This window comes from Eubalaena glacialis, chromosome 7, assembly GCF_028564815.1.
Source record: "Eubalaena glacialis isolate mEubGla1 chromosome 7, mEubGla1.1.hap2.+ XY, whole genome shotgun sequence".
Taxonomy (NCBI): domain Eukaryota; kingdom Metazoa; phylum Chordata; class Mammalia; order Artiodactyla; family Balaenidae; genus Eubalaena; species Eubalaena glacialis.
In genome coordinates, this window is record NC_083722.1 from 101,105,098 (window position 1) to 101,120,350 (window position 15,253).

Below are 15,253 nucleotides of genomic sequence, written 5' to 3' on the forward strand. Positions count from 1 at the left end.
TGCAGCCAAAAAAATAAATAAAATAAATAAATTTATTAAAAAAAAAAAAAAGAATGATGGTGTTAGCAGCTACTAACTTACGGAGACTTTACCATGAGCTAGGCACTGTACCAAGTGCTTATTTACTTTGGTGCATTTATTCCTCATAAGAACCTTACAATAGGTGCAATTATGATGTACGTTTTACAAATGTGAAAACTGAGGCTTAGAAAGGTTAAGTAATTTGCCTAATGTTACAGGCAAAGACTAGCAAAGAACAGTTACAGAACTCCAACCCAGATCTAATTCTAGAGTCCACATCTTAATATACTTAGTGGCAGTTAAAACTGCCACTCTTAATCTAGTGTAAAGAATAAGCACTGAAAGTAATTCACAGCCAATACTGTGCTGTTTTCTTGACTACACCAAAATAACCAGACTGAGGTTAAAAACCTACATCATCTACAATTAACTTGACCAAAGATCCTAGAGCTGCCATTTCTCTCTGGAAAACCTTGTGGATCCCACTCAGTTTTGTCACTCTGCTATTCTCTTTTCTGGAATACTCTCTCCATCACTCTGAGCCTGACTAAATTAAAACTTATCCTTCAGGGTGACTAAGAAAAGTTAAAGATGTATAATATAAACTCTAAATCAGCCACAAAATTTTTAAAACAAAGAGTTATAGCTAATAAGCCAAAGGAGAGAAAATGAAGTGATAAAAAAAACACTTAATCCAAAAAAAGTTAAGGAAAAAAAAGAAAAGCAAAAGAAAAAGAACAGATGAGACAAAGAGAAAAACAAATCTCAAGACAACAAATTTAAACCCAGCCATACCAACAATCACATTAAATGTAAATGGTCTAAACAGCAAGTGAAAAGGCAAAGTTTATGTCAATAAATTCATTAACTCAGATGAAATGAACAAATTCCTTGAAAGACACAAACTCCCACAGCTTAATCAAGAACAAACAGATAATCTGCATAACCCTGCAGCTATTAACTAAATTAAATGTATGGTTACAATTCTAGGCCCAAATGGTTTTCCTGGGGAAATTCTATCAGACATTTACGGAAGAAAAATGCTAATTCTACATTAACTCTTCCCCCAAAAATTCAAGATGAGGGACTATTTCCCAATTCAATCTATGAAGCCAGCAATACACTGATACTAATACCAGACAAGAAAAAAAAACAAAAAACAAGAGACCAATACCTATCACAAACATATTTTAGCAAACTGCATCCAAAATATATACATAGGATAATACATCATAGCTAAGTGGACGTATTCCAGGAAGCCAAGGATGGTTTAACATTTGAAAACAGAAAATCAATGACTATAATTCACCATATTAACAGGCTGAAAAAGAAAAACCACATAAACATCTCAATAGCTGCAGAAAAAGCATCTGGCAAAATCCACATCCATTTCTGATAAAAAAAATTCTCAGAAATCTAGGACTAGAAGGAAACTTGCTCAAGCTGATAAAGGGCATCTTTGAAAACACTATAGCTTATATCATAGCTAATTTTGAAAAGTCCAATGTTTTTCCCCTAAGATCAAAAATTAGGTAAGACTGTCTGTTCTTACCACTCCTATTCAACAATATACTGGAGGTTCTAGCCAACACAATACAGCAAGAAAAAGTAATAAAAGATATCCAGATTAAAAAGGAAGAGGTAAAATTGTCTATACTCACAGATGGTACAACCATTTATGTAGAAAATACAACAGAATCTACAAAAACAACAGGGAGATCAACTCGATGCTTTGTGACGACCTAGAGGGGTGGGATAGGGAGGATGGGAGGGAGGCTCAAGAGGGAGGAGATATGGGGATATATGTATACTTAGAGCTGATTCACTTTGTTGTACAACAGAAACTAACACAACATTGTAAAGTAATCATACTCCAATAAAGATATATATAAAAAAAAAGAGTCTACAAAAACATCACTAATACAGATGAGTTTAACAAGGTTACAGGACACAAGATAAATATACAAAAACCAACTGTACCATGAAAATGTATTTATTAAAAATATATATTACATTAAAAGATATTTTAAAAGAATAAACTAAGAAGCTTATAAAAATTTAAAACATTTAAAATAAGCAAGAAAAATGAAATGTTAAAGTAGACACATTCATATGCATGGCACTGGAATATTTTGGTGTTCATGCTTAAAATGTTTTTTACAGGATTCATTTTCTCCACTTATCTGTGAGAAAAAAATCTTCTGGTCTTTAATTCTTACAGAGTAAATGGACTCCCAATTAGGAAAAGTGCCATATGTCAGACACATAACCGGTGGTAATTAGGGTTTTGAGATGCTCTTGTGCAAAAAGAGATTCACCTGTTTTTCATGAAAGTCTGGTTCCCCAGCAAGAGGATTCAGATACACCTGCAGCAACAGCTTGAATCAGAGGAAAAGAATCTGGGACTACAGACAGATGGGTATATGAACACTTAAAAGTACTGGGACCACATAGGGCAATGCTTTTAATTTAAAATTAAAATTAGAATTTTAAAGATAAATTTGTCCACATCTTGTTATAAAGGTAGGTGTAAAGCATAAAGTGAACTCAACTCTATGAACTGCCACCTAAATAACTACACTAAAAATTCTAAGAAATGCAGAAGACACACACCCCTATGAACTCACACATATACATAATTTAAATAGGTTCTCTTTAGGCCAGTGGCTCCCAAACTTTGATGTATGTTATGATCACCTTGAGAGCTTTAAAATCCTGATGCCCAGGTCACAATTCAGAAATATCAAGTCAGAATGAGGTGAGTGAGGAAATAGGCATCAATATATTTTATAGATCCCAGATGATTCTAATGTACAGTAAAGTTTGAGAACCATTATTTTAAGGCAAAGTTTGACAATGCCTCCATTATCAAATTAATAACTTAATTTGGAGCCATTACAGTTTTAAGTCTCTAACTGCCTAGACTGACTGAATTACCATAGGAAGCTTCTTTTAATAACAATCTGCAAAATGCCATGTTTGCATAGAGATAGAAAGACAGAAATTGAAGTGCTAGAGATACTAAAAATATATGATTTAAAGAAAAAAAGGGAGAGAAGTGGTATTCGATTTCTGAACTCCTTAAAAAGGTTACTCATGAAACACTGAGTTACTTCTACTTGCCAAGAACAACCAACTCTGACACTGAAATTATAGCCCAAAGAGAAGAATCATTCTCTGAGAGAGATGTTTATTCCACAAAGCACACACTATATACCTAGGACACTTGGGATGTTTCCATTCCAGTATACCACAATCTACCCTCCATTTATAACTCTCAACTTAATCTCAACAGACAAGCCAGAAATTTACAGGAGTCTCAAATAAATTAAGGGTGTGCTTCCAGACTTACATGCTGGAAACCAGATACACAGCTCACCCTGATTCATGGGACAACAAAGGTCTCTCAAAGGGTCAAGATACAACAGATGGAATATGGCTGACAACAGATCATTTACAACCTCTGCTTCTTGCACCACTTTTCCCCATGCCTGTGCACAAACTTCTTTTTTTCTGGTGTTGATGGAGATAGGTATGTATTAACAGAAGTGGATGAGACATCTTGGGGCTAATGTTTATAATGGATCCATAAACCTGTTGTTAGAATACCAAAGCAGAGTTTAGTGACTTGACTTACCTTATGGCACATGTAGGATCCACCTTTCTTCACCCGGTCTTTCCCAGAAGGGGGGCCTTTCTGTGGATGAAGAGAAGAGAACTCGCTAGTCCAGAAAGCACAGCTGTCCCTCCCACAGTCAGAGGGTCTATTTTAATCCAACCAGCTCTCACATGGTTGCCTCAAGTCTCCACATGCATTTCTGCCCCTGGGTCTTGCACCTGCACCCATGCACCTTCTTAAATGCCCACCTTTCCAAATCCTACATCTTCTGAGGTCCAGCTCAAGTTCCGACTCTTTGGTGAACTCTTTGTGACTACCTTAAGCAATCCAAACCCCGACAGTGTTTCCTACCTAGATGACTAATAAGCTGCTTTGCAGCACCTCTTACATCACCTTCTCACACTGATGGGCAAATTTATCCTGCATTGTAACTGGCCAGCTCAACCAGACTGGCAAGCCTCTTTGAATTATGTTTTTAAAATCCTACTGTGCAACACCTAATAAACCCTTTGCTGACTGAATAAACGGGTATGCTTTTTATCTTTAAAAAAATTTTAGGTCAGGTTTACTGAGGTATACTTTATATACAGTAAACTTTTATACTTTTAAAACTTTTAAATGCACACTTCTGATGAGTTTTGACAAGTGTATAGTCATGTAACCACCACCACAATCAAGATATAGAACACAGTTTATCTTTTTCAAAAAGATTTATACAGTGTTTATTATGAACCAAGTAGGGTTCTAAGTATTTTGTAAATATTAACTCATGTAATTTCTGTAACGACTTCTGAGATTAAGCAAGTGCCAGAACGAGGATTCACACCGAGGCAGCCTGGCTCCAGAGTTTAGAGACCAAGAGTATAGGAAATTGGGCAAGGCCTAAAAGAAGGCAAGAAGGAACAGTGGCAGGACTTTGCTGGTGGCTCAGTCGTTAAGAATCCGCCTGCCAATGCAGGGGACACGGGTTCGAGCCCTGGTCCGGGAAGATCACACATGCCGTGGAGCAACTAAGCCTGTGCGCCACAGCTATTGAGCCTGCGCTCTAGAGCCCTTGAGCCACAACTACTGAGCCCATGCGCCGCAACTACTGAAGCCCATGCGCTCTAGGGTCCGCGTGCTATAGCTACTGAGCCTGCGTGCTGCAACTACTGAAACCTGTGCGCCTAGAGCCCGTGCTCTGCAACAAGAGAAGCCACCACAATGAGAAGCCCACGCCCCGCAACAAAGAGTAGCCCCTGCTCACCGCAACTAGAGGAAGTCCGCACGCGGCAACGAAAACCCAACGCAGCCCCCCCCACCAAAAAAAAGAAGGAACAGTGGCTACCACTGCAATGCGAACTGGAGCCAGAAAAAGCCAGCCAAGAGGTAAGACTATTTCTTCTAGGGAGGGCTCTGGATAAATGTGCAATGGAAATGAACACCGTAAAGCTGCCAGGACAAAAGCCTCATCGTCAGGTAAGCCATGCAAAGAGTATTTGAGAGTTACCAATAAATTCCTACGAACCAGAGCCACATCTGGGAAGTCTGAGGGGGATAAGAATTTTTTGCTTTTCCTTTGTTACGCAAGAAGTCAACTAATACAGCTGCCTGTTCTTTGCTTACTGAAAATAAGAGAAGGTTGAACAGAGCCTCCTATTTTAGTTTTCCTTTTCGTCTCTCATGATCCAGTTTGTTACTGCAGGTTAAAACAACTTGAGAAGCTACCGACGGTAGTGCCTGAATACCTCACCTCTCTGCCTGTATACTTGGCAAGAAGAGAGGCTGCCGGGCCGCACAACCTGAACCACCAGTACTCAAGAATCTAAGTAAAAATACACACTGAACACAGAGACCCTGATCAGAAACAGACAAGAACCCACGTGAATGTTGTCTCCAAAGGGACTACTACCCATCACTGCTCTACTCCCAGACAGCAAAATACGAACAGGTCTCTAATGCTTGGATGATTGCAAGGACAGCAAGGAAAAAAACAAAACAAAAAAGCAGGTTTCTAAATGTTAGCCCCAGTAATCTCAAAAGGCCAAGCAAGGTGCATCTCCAGTTCTCAGGACAAGAGCTGAAGGAGCAACGCTCCGAGTGCTAGAGCAGCGGAAGAGATCCTCATCTGAAGCATCTTGCAAGGCATAAAAGTCCTTAGTGATGAAACAAATCCACAGTAGATGCCACAGAACCACTCACCAGCAAGGCTGGCTTGCTGAATGAGGAGTAAGCCTGCAGGAAGAGGGCTGACCAACGCGCTGGGGGTGGCCAGGTCGTTCTTCACAGGAGCATAAACCACGACATTTTATGTAGTCAAGAGATACGCTTCCCTTTCCCTCCATGTCATATGCAACACAACAACAAGGACAGCAAAAGAGGGAACAGAGCGTCTGACAAATTTTCATCAGTCAGCAAAGAGACAAAAAGCACTTCTTTTAAACCATGTGTGATGAAATCCATAGTGTGGAATACTAAGCAGCTGTTAATAAAAATGAGGCATGTTAAAAAAATATGAGGCACTTGTGTATGAGTATATTGTACTGTCACTTTCACTTAGAAAATGACATGGAATCAAGCATTTATTCTGATTTTCTTATACGCTGTGTCCCAGTGGGGAGTTGATTACCTGCAGTGAGCATCTGGCCCTGGGGCACAGGAGGGTGCCTCACCCCACAGGCCGCTCCTCACGGGTCAGGCATGCACTCGTCCGTATGTGCTCATTTTCATTCACTTCAGTGTATGGTTTGACCCATGGATTATTTAGAAGTGTGTTTATTGTCCAAGTGTTGGAGATTTTCCTATTTTATTTCTGTTACTGATTTCTAGTTGGATTCCACTGCAGTCACACTCTGTATGACTTCAATTTTTCAAAATTTGTTGAGGTTTATTTGATGGTGCAGGATACGGTCTATCTTGGTATATGTTCCATGAGTACTTGAAAAGAATGGGTATTCTGCTGTTGTAGGGTAGAGTGTTCTACAAATGTCAATTAGATCCCATTGGTTGATGACATTGTTGAGTTCTTCTATATCCTTGCTGATTTTCTATATAATTGTACCATCAATTGTTGAAAGGAACATTACAGTCTCCACCTACAATTGCAGGTTAGTCTATTTCTCCTTTCAATTTTATTAGTTTTTGCTTCATATGTTTCACCTCTTTTCACTGGGGCATACATATTTAGTATTACTATGTCCTCTTGGTAGATTAACCATTTTATCATTACACAATGTCCTTCTCTGACTCTGGTGATTTTCTTTGCTTTGAAGTCTACTTTATATGACATTAATACAGCCATTCTTGTTTTTTTCTGATTAATGTTTACCTAAAACATCTTTTCCCATCATTTTGTTTTCAACCTATTTATCATTATACTTGAAGTGAGTTTTTTGTAGACCGTATACAGTTAGGTTATGTTTTTTAATCCACTCTGCCAATGTCTTTTAATTGATGTATTTAGACCATTGAGCTTTCAATGAAATTATTGCTATCTAAGCACTTAAGACTGTCATTTTATTTTTTGGTTTTTGTCTGTTCTCTATTTTTTTTTTTTGTTTTCTTTTTTCTGCCTTCCTGTGGGTTACCTGAACATTTTTTTAAAGAAATTCATTTTTATTTACCTATAATGCTTTATCACAGTTTTATATATATAAAAATACATATACAATATATTTATAAATATATAACAAATACATATTATATATTAATATATAACTATTAAATATATAAAATACATTTTATATTTTTAATAAAATATGTGGATATATTTTATATATAGTTATATATAAAATATTATATTTATATATATTTAAAATATTTTATATATATTTACATTTATATATATACATACATATAACTGTGATAAGATATGTCTACTGGTATTATTTTACCAATTCCAGTGAAGTATAGAAAATTTACCTCCCTTCACAACACTCTAGCATCCCCTGTTTATAACTGCATTAAAAACTTCCTGTAAATACATTTAGAAACACATCAACGTTACAATTTCTGCTTCAACCATCAAACAAAACCTAAAAATCTCGAGAGAAGGACAGCCTACTGTATGCACCCGTATTTCTCCTTACTGTGTTCCTTCTTCCATCCCGATGTTCAAAGGTTCTTTCTGTAATCATTTCCTTTCTGTTTAGTGAACTTCCTTTAGACATTCATTTAGGATAGGTCTGCTGGTGATAAATTCTCCAGTTTTCTTTCATTTGAAAATGTCTTGATTTCCTCCTATTCGTAAAAGACATTTCACTAGATAAAGGATTCTGGGTTGGCAGTTCTTTCAACACTTAAAAAATATCATGACCATAAGGAATACAGGGGAAAAGTATCATGCCATTTCTTCTGCCCTTTATTAGGGTCTCTGATGAGAAACCCACGGTCATTCACACTGGCCTTTCCCTTATAGATAAGGTATGAGTTTTCTCTGGCTGCTTTCAAGAGTTTTCTCTGTCTCCTGTTTTCAAAAGTTTAATTATGATATGTCTTGGTATGGGTTTCTTTGGGATGATCCTATTTAAGGTTCACTTAGCCTCTTGACTACAGGTTTAATCTCCTCCTAAATTTGGGAAGTTTTTAGCCACTATTTCTTTGAGTACTCTTTCAGCCCCATGCTCTTTCCCCTCTCCTCTGAGACTCCCACGACACAAATGACCACCTAGAGGGGTGGGATAGGGAGGGTGAGAGGGAGACGCAAGAGGGAGGAGATTTGGGGATGTATGTATATGTATAGCTGATTCACTTTGTTATAAAGCAGAAACTAACACACCATTGTAAAGCAATTATACTCCAATAAAGATGTTAAAAAAAATTTAAAAATTTAAAAAATAAAATAAGAAAAAAAATGTTAGATGATCTTTTTACAGTCACAAAGGTCCCTGAGGCGTCATTCATTTTCTATTTTCTCTCCATCATTCAGATTGAATAATTTGTTTCCGTTTTTTTTCACCCTCTCATTTTTTTTTCCCCCTCTGTCCCTTCTATTATGCTGCTGAACCAATTCACAAAGCTTTATTTTGGTTATTCTATTTTTCAGTTCTAAAATTTGCCCTTAGTTCCCATTTATACTCTCTATTTCTTTTCTGAAGTTTTTATTCTCTTTTTTCATTGTTTCAAGCATGTTCATAATTGCTCACTTAAGTATTTTTGTCATGGCTGCTTTAAAATCTTTAGCTAAATGGGTAATTCTAACATCTCTGTCATTAGTGTTAGTTATCGATTGTCTTTTTTTATCTCGTTTGGTGCCTCCCTGGTTCTTGATATGACAAGTCATTATTCACTTGAAACCTGGATAATGTTTATATGTTACAAGACTCTGGCTCTTATTTAAATATTCTGTTCCCCTGGCTTTCTTTGACGCCACATTGGCAGGGGAAGGGAGGGAGCCATCTCGTTACTGCCAGGTGGAAGCAGAAGTCTGGGTTCCCCACTCAGCCTCCACTGACACCTCATGAGGGATGCTCATTACTGGAGAAGGTGAGAGTTTCGGCTCCCCAAACGGTAGCCACTTACACCATGGGGAGGGGTGGCCTCATTACTGCCAGGCAGCTATGAAAGGCCTGGCACCCCACCTGGCCTTCTCTGACACCACCCTGGCAGAGGTATTATGTCACCTTCATACAGCCTCATGAGGGTGCAAGTATAGGCTCCCCACCCTGGCCTTTGCAGGCGTGAGAAAACACAGTTTTTTTCTGTCATGCTTAGATGGAGTAGGGTGGTTTACTGACTAGAAGTTTTCAGTATTGCTAGACTGTCCATTTCCTATTTCCCCTTTGGCTAGAGAGAGCAGGCTTTTCTTGGGACTTTTTTGGTTTACATTCCCTGGCATTTGCTGGCTTCTTCAGCTCCAAGTCTGGGATATATGAGGCAAAAAGAAAATCCACGGAACTCACCACCCTGTCATTCCTAGGGTCCCAAAGTCTGCAGCTACTCTGCCTTCTTTCCGCTCTTCAGGGACTTCTTATGTTCATTTTCTAGGTAGTGTCCGGAGTTTTAATTGTATTTAGTGGGAAGAAGAGGGAAATGTATGTCTACTTCATTTTGCCAGAACCAAGTCAGACTTCCTTCACATTCATTTTTAAAGGATAGTTTTGCTAGATATAGAAGTCTTAGTTGATAGTTGTTTTTTTCCAGCCCTTTGACTGTATCACTCCACCATTTTCTGACTTCCACTGTTTCTGATGAGAAAGCAGTCATTAATCACATTATTGTCCTGTATGTGATAAAGTGCTTTTCTCTTGCTGTTTTCAAGATTTTCTCTTTGTCTTTCAGCACTGTGACTATGACATGTCTAGGTATATTTCTCATTTGTGTTTATCCTAGTTGAAGTTCATTGAATTTCTTGGAACTGTAAATAATTTTCATCGAGTTTGGTAAGTATTTAGATCATTTCTGCAAAAATGTTTTGTCCCTTTCTCTCTCCCCTCTCCATCTGGAACTCCTATTACACATGTGTTGAAATTATGTTGAAATGTCTGATACTGTCACACAGGTCTCTGTTGATCTGTCTCCAATTTTTTTTCCTCTCTGTTCTTTGGTTTGGAAATTTTCTCTTGATTTACCTTCAAGTTCACTGATTCTGCCATCCTACCATTTCTAATCTGTTATCAGGTTCATCTAGGGAACTCTTCATTTAGGTTATTATAATTTCAATTCTAGAAATTTCACTTGGTTCTTCTTTTATCATTTCCATTTGTCTGTTGTGATTCTGTATTTGTTGATTCACATTTTATTTTTTTATCAATTCTTTGAATATATTTTCCCTTAATCCTTTAAACATAATAGCTGCTTTTAAGTCTTTGTTAAATCCAGTATCTGTGCTTACTCAGTTTCTATTTAACTAATCTTTTTCCTTGGTATTGGTCACAGTTTCCTGTTTGCATGTTTATTGCTTTTTAGGTGAAAAGTAGACATTTAGATTATTTATACACACACACATACACATATAAAATCCCCTCACTGGAATGATGTGGGGATTAAAAGAGAAAATGCATAGAAAGCACTGAGCAAATAATAAACAATAAACGTGCAGTCATTATTGTTTATTATTACACATTATTAGTTCATGACTAACTCAGACTTCCCGAAGGTGCCCATAAACCAAGTGGCATGTAACTTCCAAAATTCCAAAACCACAGTGATAACTTGACCCATTTTTTCTAAGGCCAAAACCCCCAAAAGGAGTCTAAGTTCTAATAAAATAGCTGACCTGTTACTAACACTGCAGAAGGAAGACAGACTATTGTACAGTACAATGAAATTCACATAGCTGGTCGCAGCATGCAGAGGCTGTTACCACAGCATCCGACTTAGCAAAACGTTAACATTTTTAATGGTAAAACCCAAACAAAAACATTCTGGGGGCCAGAGAAAGAGTGGAGTGAACTTCTCCTCAAGAAACTTTTAAAAGTCTGAAAATATCATTTGACTTTGCGCTACTTTCTCTTTCCCTTGCCTGGTACAACCGATACCACGAACACCTGAGGAGAAAACTGAGATTCACTATTTTCAATTTGACAACGGCAGCTAGCCTTTATTTTAATAACATTTGTGAGAAGACCCAGAAATCTCGTGAATACCTTAAAGTGTTTTAAATATTGTTTTCATCTGCATATTACATACCGCATAAGACCAACAAATGATAACAAGAGTAACTCTGAAGAAGCAACAGACACCCAGTAAAGAATCAAATTGGGGAAGGTCAGACCTATTTCTCACTGAGTCTTCCTCCATTTCACTACACCCTACCCATCTGCTCAAGCCAGAATCCTGAGGAGCAATTCTCAGTTCCTCCCTCTTCCCACCCCGACATCCAGCTGGTCTGATGAGCTCTACCTCCAAGGCAGATGGCTAATGGGTGGCAGCTATCATCTCCATAGTAACCACCCTGGCTCCAAACCACCACTTCTCCCCTGGACTACTACAATAGCCATCTAAGACGTCTTGCAGCTTCCAAAATGGTACCTAGTAGGAGGAGGACAATAATATTTGTAGAATGAATAAAAGACTATGCCATTGTGAAAGAAGCTAGACCAAAAAAAAAAGTACACACTGTATGAGTCCATTTATCTAAAACTCTAAAAAATACAAACTAATTTACTATGACACAAAGCAGATCAGTAATTGCTCGCGTATGAGAGGTAGAGAAGGCAAAATGGAGGGATTACTAAGGGGCACAAGGAAATTTTGGGGTGTTGGACTATCTAGACTATGGTGGTTTCATGGATATGTGTGTGTATATATATTTATTTTTTGATCAGTATATATATTTATATATATAATTATATATATAATTATGTATATATACATATACAAACTGATCAAACTGTACACTTTAGAAATGTACAATTTATGCCAATTATATCACAATAAAGCTATTTTTAATGAAAGTAAACAAATTTTTAAAATGATGGTATTTTAAATAAAATATGAGGAGTGGGATTGGCTTCAAATAATCCAGGAGAGAAGGGGAGCAGGGATGAGTGGACGGAAATATAAATGAAACAAGATTAGCCATGAGTTGATAATTATTAAGGCTGGGTACTAAGGACATGGGGGTTTAATATACTATTCTCTCAACTTCTGCATGTTTGAAATTTTCTATAATAAAAACAAGTTTTTAGTTAAATGAGAGAAAATCATAAACCAGATTAAGCTCAAAGAAGAAAAAACTTCCAGAGCCCCAAAATGCTAGGAGTCAAAGGTTTCCTTAGAAGTTTATGTATAGGGGGTTTGGAGTTTAAAAGGACAGATTTCATTCTCCACTCTCTGACCCTGAGAAGCGTGCATCTTCCCTTGAGAGCTAAGTCATCCTCGCCCTGATTGGCTAAAAGCTGTGCTCTCTGCACACTTGACTTCTGGTCAAGCCTTCAAGCTATCTTATCACCCGGGCTCCCACAGGCATGGTTCTGGCAGCCTGAACTTTAGGATTAAACAAAAATGATCTTGCTGCCCATTTGAAGCACTTCATGCATGCTAAAACAGCGCCCTTGTTAACTCACCAGGTACTACAGCAATAGGCAGCTCAGAAACACACAAACAGGAGCAGCCTTTTCAATCTTTTCCTTCAAGCCTCTGCTCATGTGTCTCCTAAAACGGATCTCTTTTCAATCACCTCAACCATTTTTTAAAAAAGGAACTCTGCCCACATTTGCTTAGAGCATGCTAATACCTCTTCTCTCATTTGATCCTCACAATAACCTTGGGAAGCAGGAAGTATCATGATCCCCATTTTAGGGATGAGGAATAGTGAAACTCAGAGAGACAGAAAAAATGGAGAGCCCCAGGTCACACAGCTAGCAAGTGACAAGGCCAGGAGTCAAGGTCCCTCCCACCTCTGTGCCTGTCTAGCTCAAATCTCTTCCAGGCTAGCTGCACCTCGGACCAACTCGCTTTGTTTACCTGATGTCGAACATAACAAGGGATTTTAAGAGTGGGTAGCTGAAACCGGTATTTCAAATAAAGCTTTTTCAATTATGTGTAATTTTATTCATCCCCCAGCACAAGGTCCAACAGAAGGGACTGCAATTAGCTTCAGACCTTGCATGAGGAGAGAAAAAGGAGGGTGACACCCAGAGAAAGGTCAAAGAAAGGAAACTAGAGGTCAGATTGGAAAGAAAAGCACATTAAACACACAGTCCAAGTTAACAACCCCTGCAGTATTTTCTCTGTAAAATCAGCATGTGCTGTATGGTGATTACCCTGTTAGAGAAGTGAATGAAAACAGTCATTTCCTCCATGCTACTTGTTTCACCCAATCTAGGGTAAAAAGGAAGAGAATTCGCAAAGCTGTATTAACTCGCTCTCAGTGTCCATGGTCCTCCATTTTCCAAAAAAATATGTCACTTTCATAGCCCAAGGACTACAGTAACAATTCTTGCTTTGGGGGATAATACATAAAACTGGATATTTAAAAACACTGATGCCAGTTGTAGCAGCTAATAATAGCAGCTAATATTTACTGACCACATATTAGAGTCAGGTACTGTTTTAATGTTTTTCATCTTTAAAACGATATTTTGATGTAGGTTCTATTATTGGTAGGGCAGTTATATAATTTACTGTCCCAATAAGGATACTTTGGGGAGTGAACAGGGCCACTATTAACAACTGTGCCAGGCATGAGCACAGGCTAGGAATGTTTGGACACCCCATCATTAGCCCCATCTTACAAATGGAGAAATAAAGAACAGAAAGGTTAAACTGCCTATCCAACATCACACAGCTAGTAAGTGGAGCAGCCAGGAGTCAAGCCCAGGCCATATGGTTCCAGGCTCACACTCAGCCACTCGGCCATGTGCCCCTTATGAGCCGAAGTGGTATCATATTTTTTAAATAAATTATTCCACTGTTCTAGTTTGAAGAGCACAAGGCTGTCCGTATTTCACAAGCTCACTGCAAGAAAATGGCTAAAACCCATGGGAAACTGTGAGTCGAGAGTTCACATTGTTAAAAATAAAAGACATTCATTAGCTTTGGGATAGAGCTGAAATAACTCCCCTTGTTAGATGTGCCTCTCCTAAAGTACTTCTCTTGGCATATGACATCTGCTTCTTTCACTTAGGAATAAATACACATTTAAAGTAGCAACACTTAACATTTAAACAGACATCCATACTTAGATTGATACTGCAGATGCCTTCAGTGGTTTCACTGGCTCAAACCCCCCTGGGTTTGGGGGTCTCAACCTCATACCATGGAAGCAACTGTTCCATTTCATAGACCTATTTTGTCAAGTCTCATCTTCCCTTGTGTATTACTGGAATGGTTTTCAAAAACCTCCAAGGAAAAATCACACCCCAGAACTAAAGGGATAAGGAGGAAATCCAACATCTTCCTTTCATTACAAAATAAACTACAGGTGCCATGAGACCTCAATGAGCCACAATGTCAGGTCGGTGGAAAGTGTCTTTATGTACACACAAGACTACGTGTGGACATGCTTCTTAAGGCAACATGATGGTGGTCTGTTTCCCATTATCCCTTTTCTTGGGTCCCTCGTGACATCACTGTCCTTTGCACTTACAGTTCTTTCTGCCTCTTCCCTCAGACTTCACACTCCATTTAGTGTCTCTGTCAAATGACAAGCTTCCAGACAGGCGGAAAGATCATACCCTCCTCCACCTACCATCACTCTCTCTCTTGCTACCCTATATATATCCCCCTTCTTCCTTGCTGTGGTATCAAAACACACATATCTGGTCTTTGTCCCCAGTTCCTGGCACAGAGCTGAAACCCTTGGAAAAGATGTGTCTTTCTTTTGGCTATTCCTGAGTTGTATACTTTATAATTAACCAGCAATCATAAGTAAAGTGCTTTCCTGAGTTCTGTGAGTTGTTCTCGTAAATCATCAAACCTGAGGAAGGGGTCATGTGAACCCCCAAATTCATAGTCTGCCAGGCAGAAGTGTGGCTAGCCTGGGTACCCCATTTGCAGCTGGCATCTGAAGTGGACACAGTCTTGAAGGACTGAGCCCTTCATCTGCGGTGTCTGGGATAACTCTAAAAGTTAGTATCAGAATTGGATTGAATTTCTGGACACCCAGCTGGTGCTGGAGAATTGGTGTGGAAAAATGACACGTATTTGGTGTCAGAAAAAACACACACATTTGGTGTCAGAACGGTGCCA

General features: G+C 38.5%; 1 protein-coding gene across 4 annotated transcripts in view; it reads right to left on the reverse strand.

The window, feature by feature from the left end:
- Positions 1-15,253, reverse strand: part of SUMF1 (sulfatase modifying factor 1) — a 113,544-nt gene that overhangs the window by 7,003 nt on the left and 91,288 nt on the right. For all 4 annotated transcript variants that reach the window (XM_061195554.1, XM_061195553.1, XM_061195551.1 and 1 more), the window contains one exon: positions 3,659-3,718. In XM_061195554.1, the coding sequence (XP_061051537.1) occupies positions 3,659-3,718 (60 nt within the window). The remainder of the gene's footprint in view (positions 1-3,658; positions 3,719-15,253) is intronic.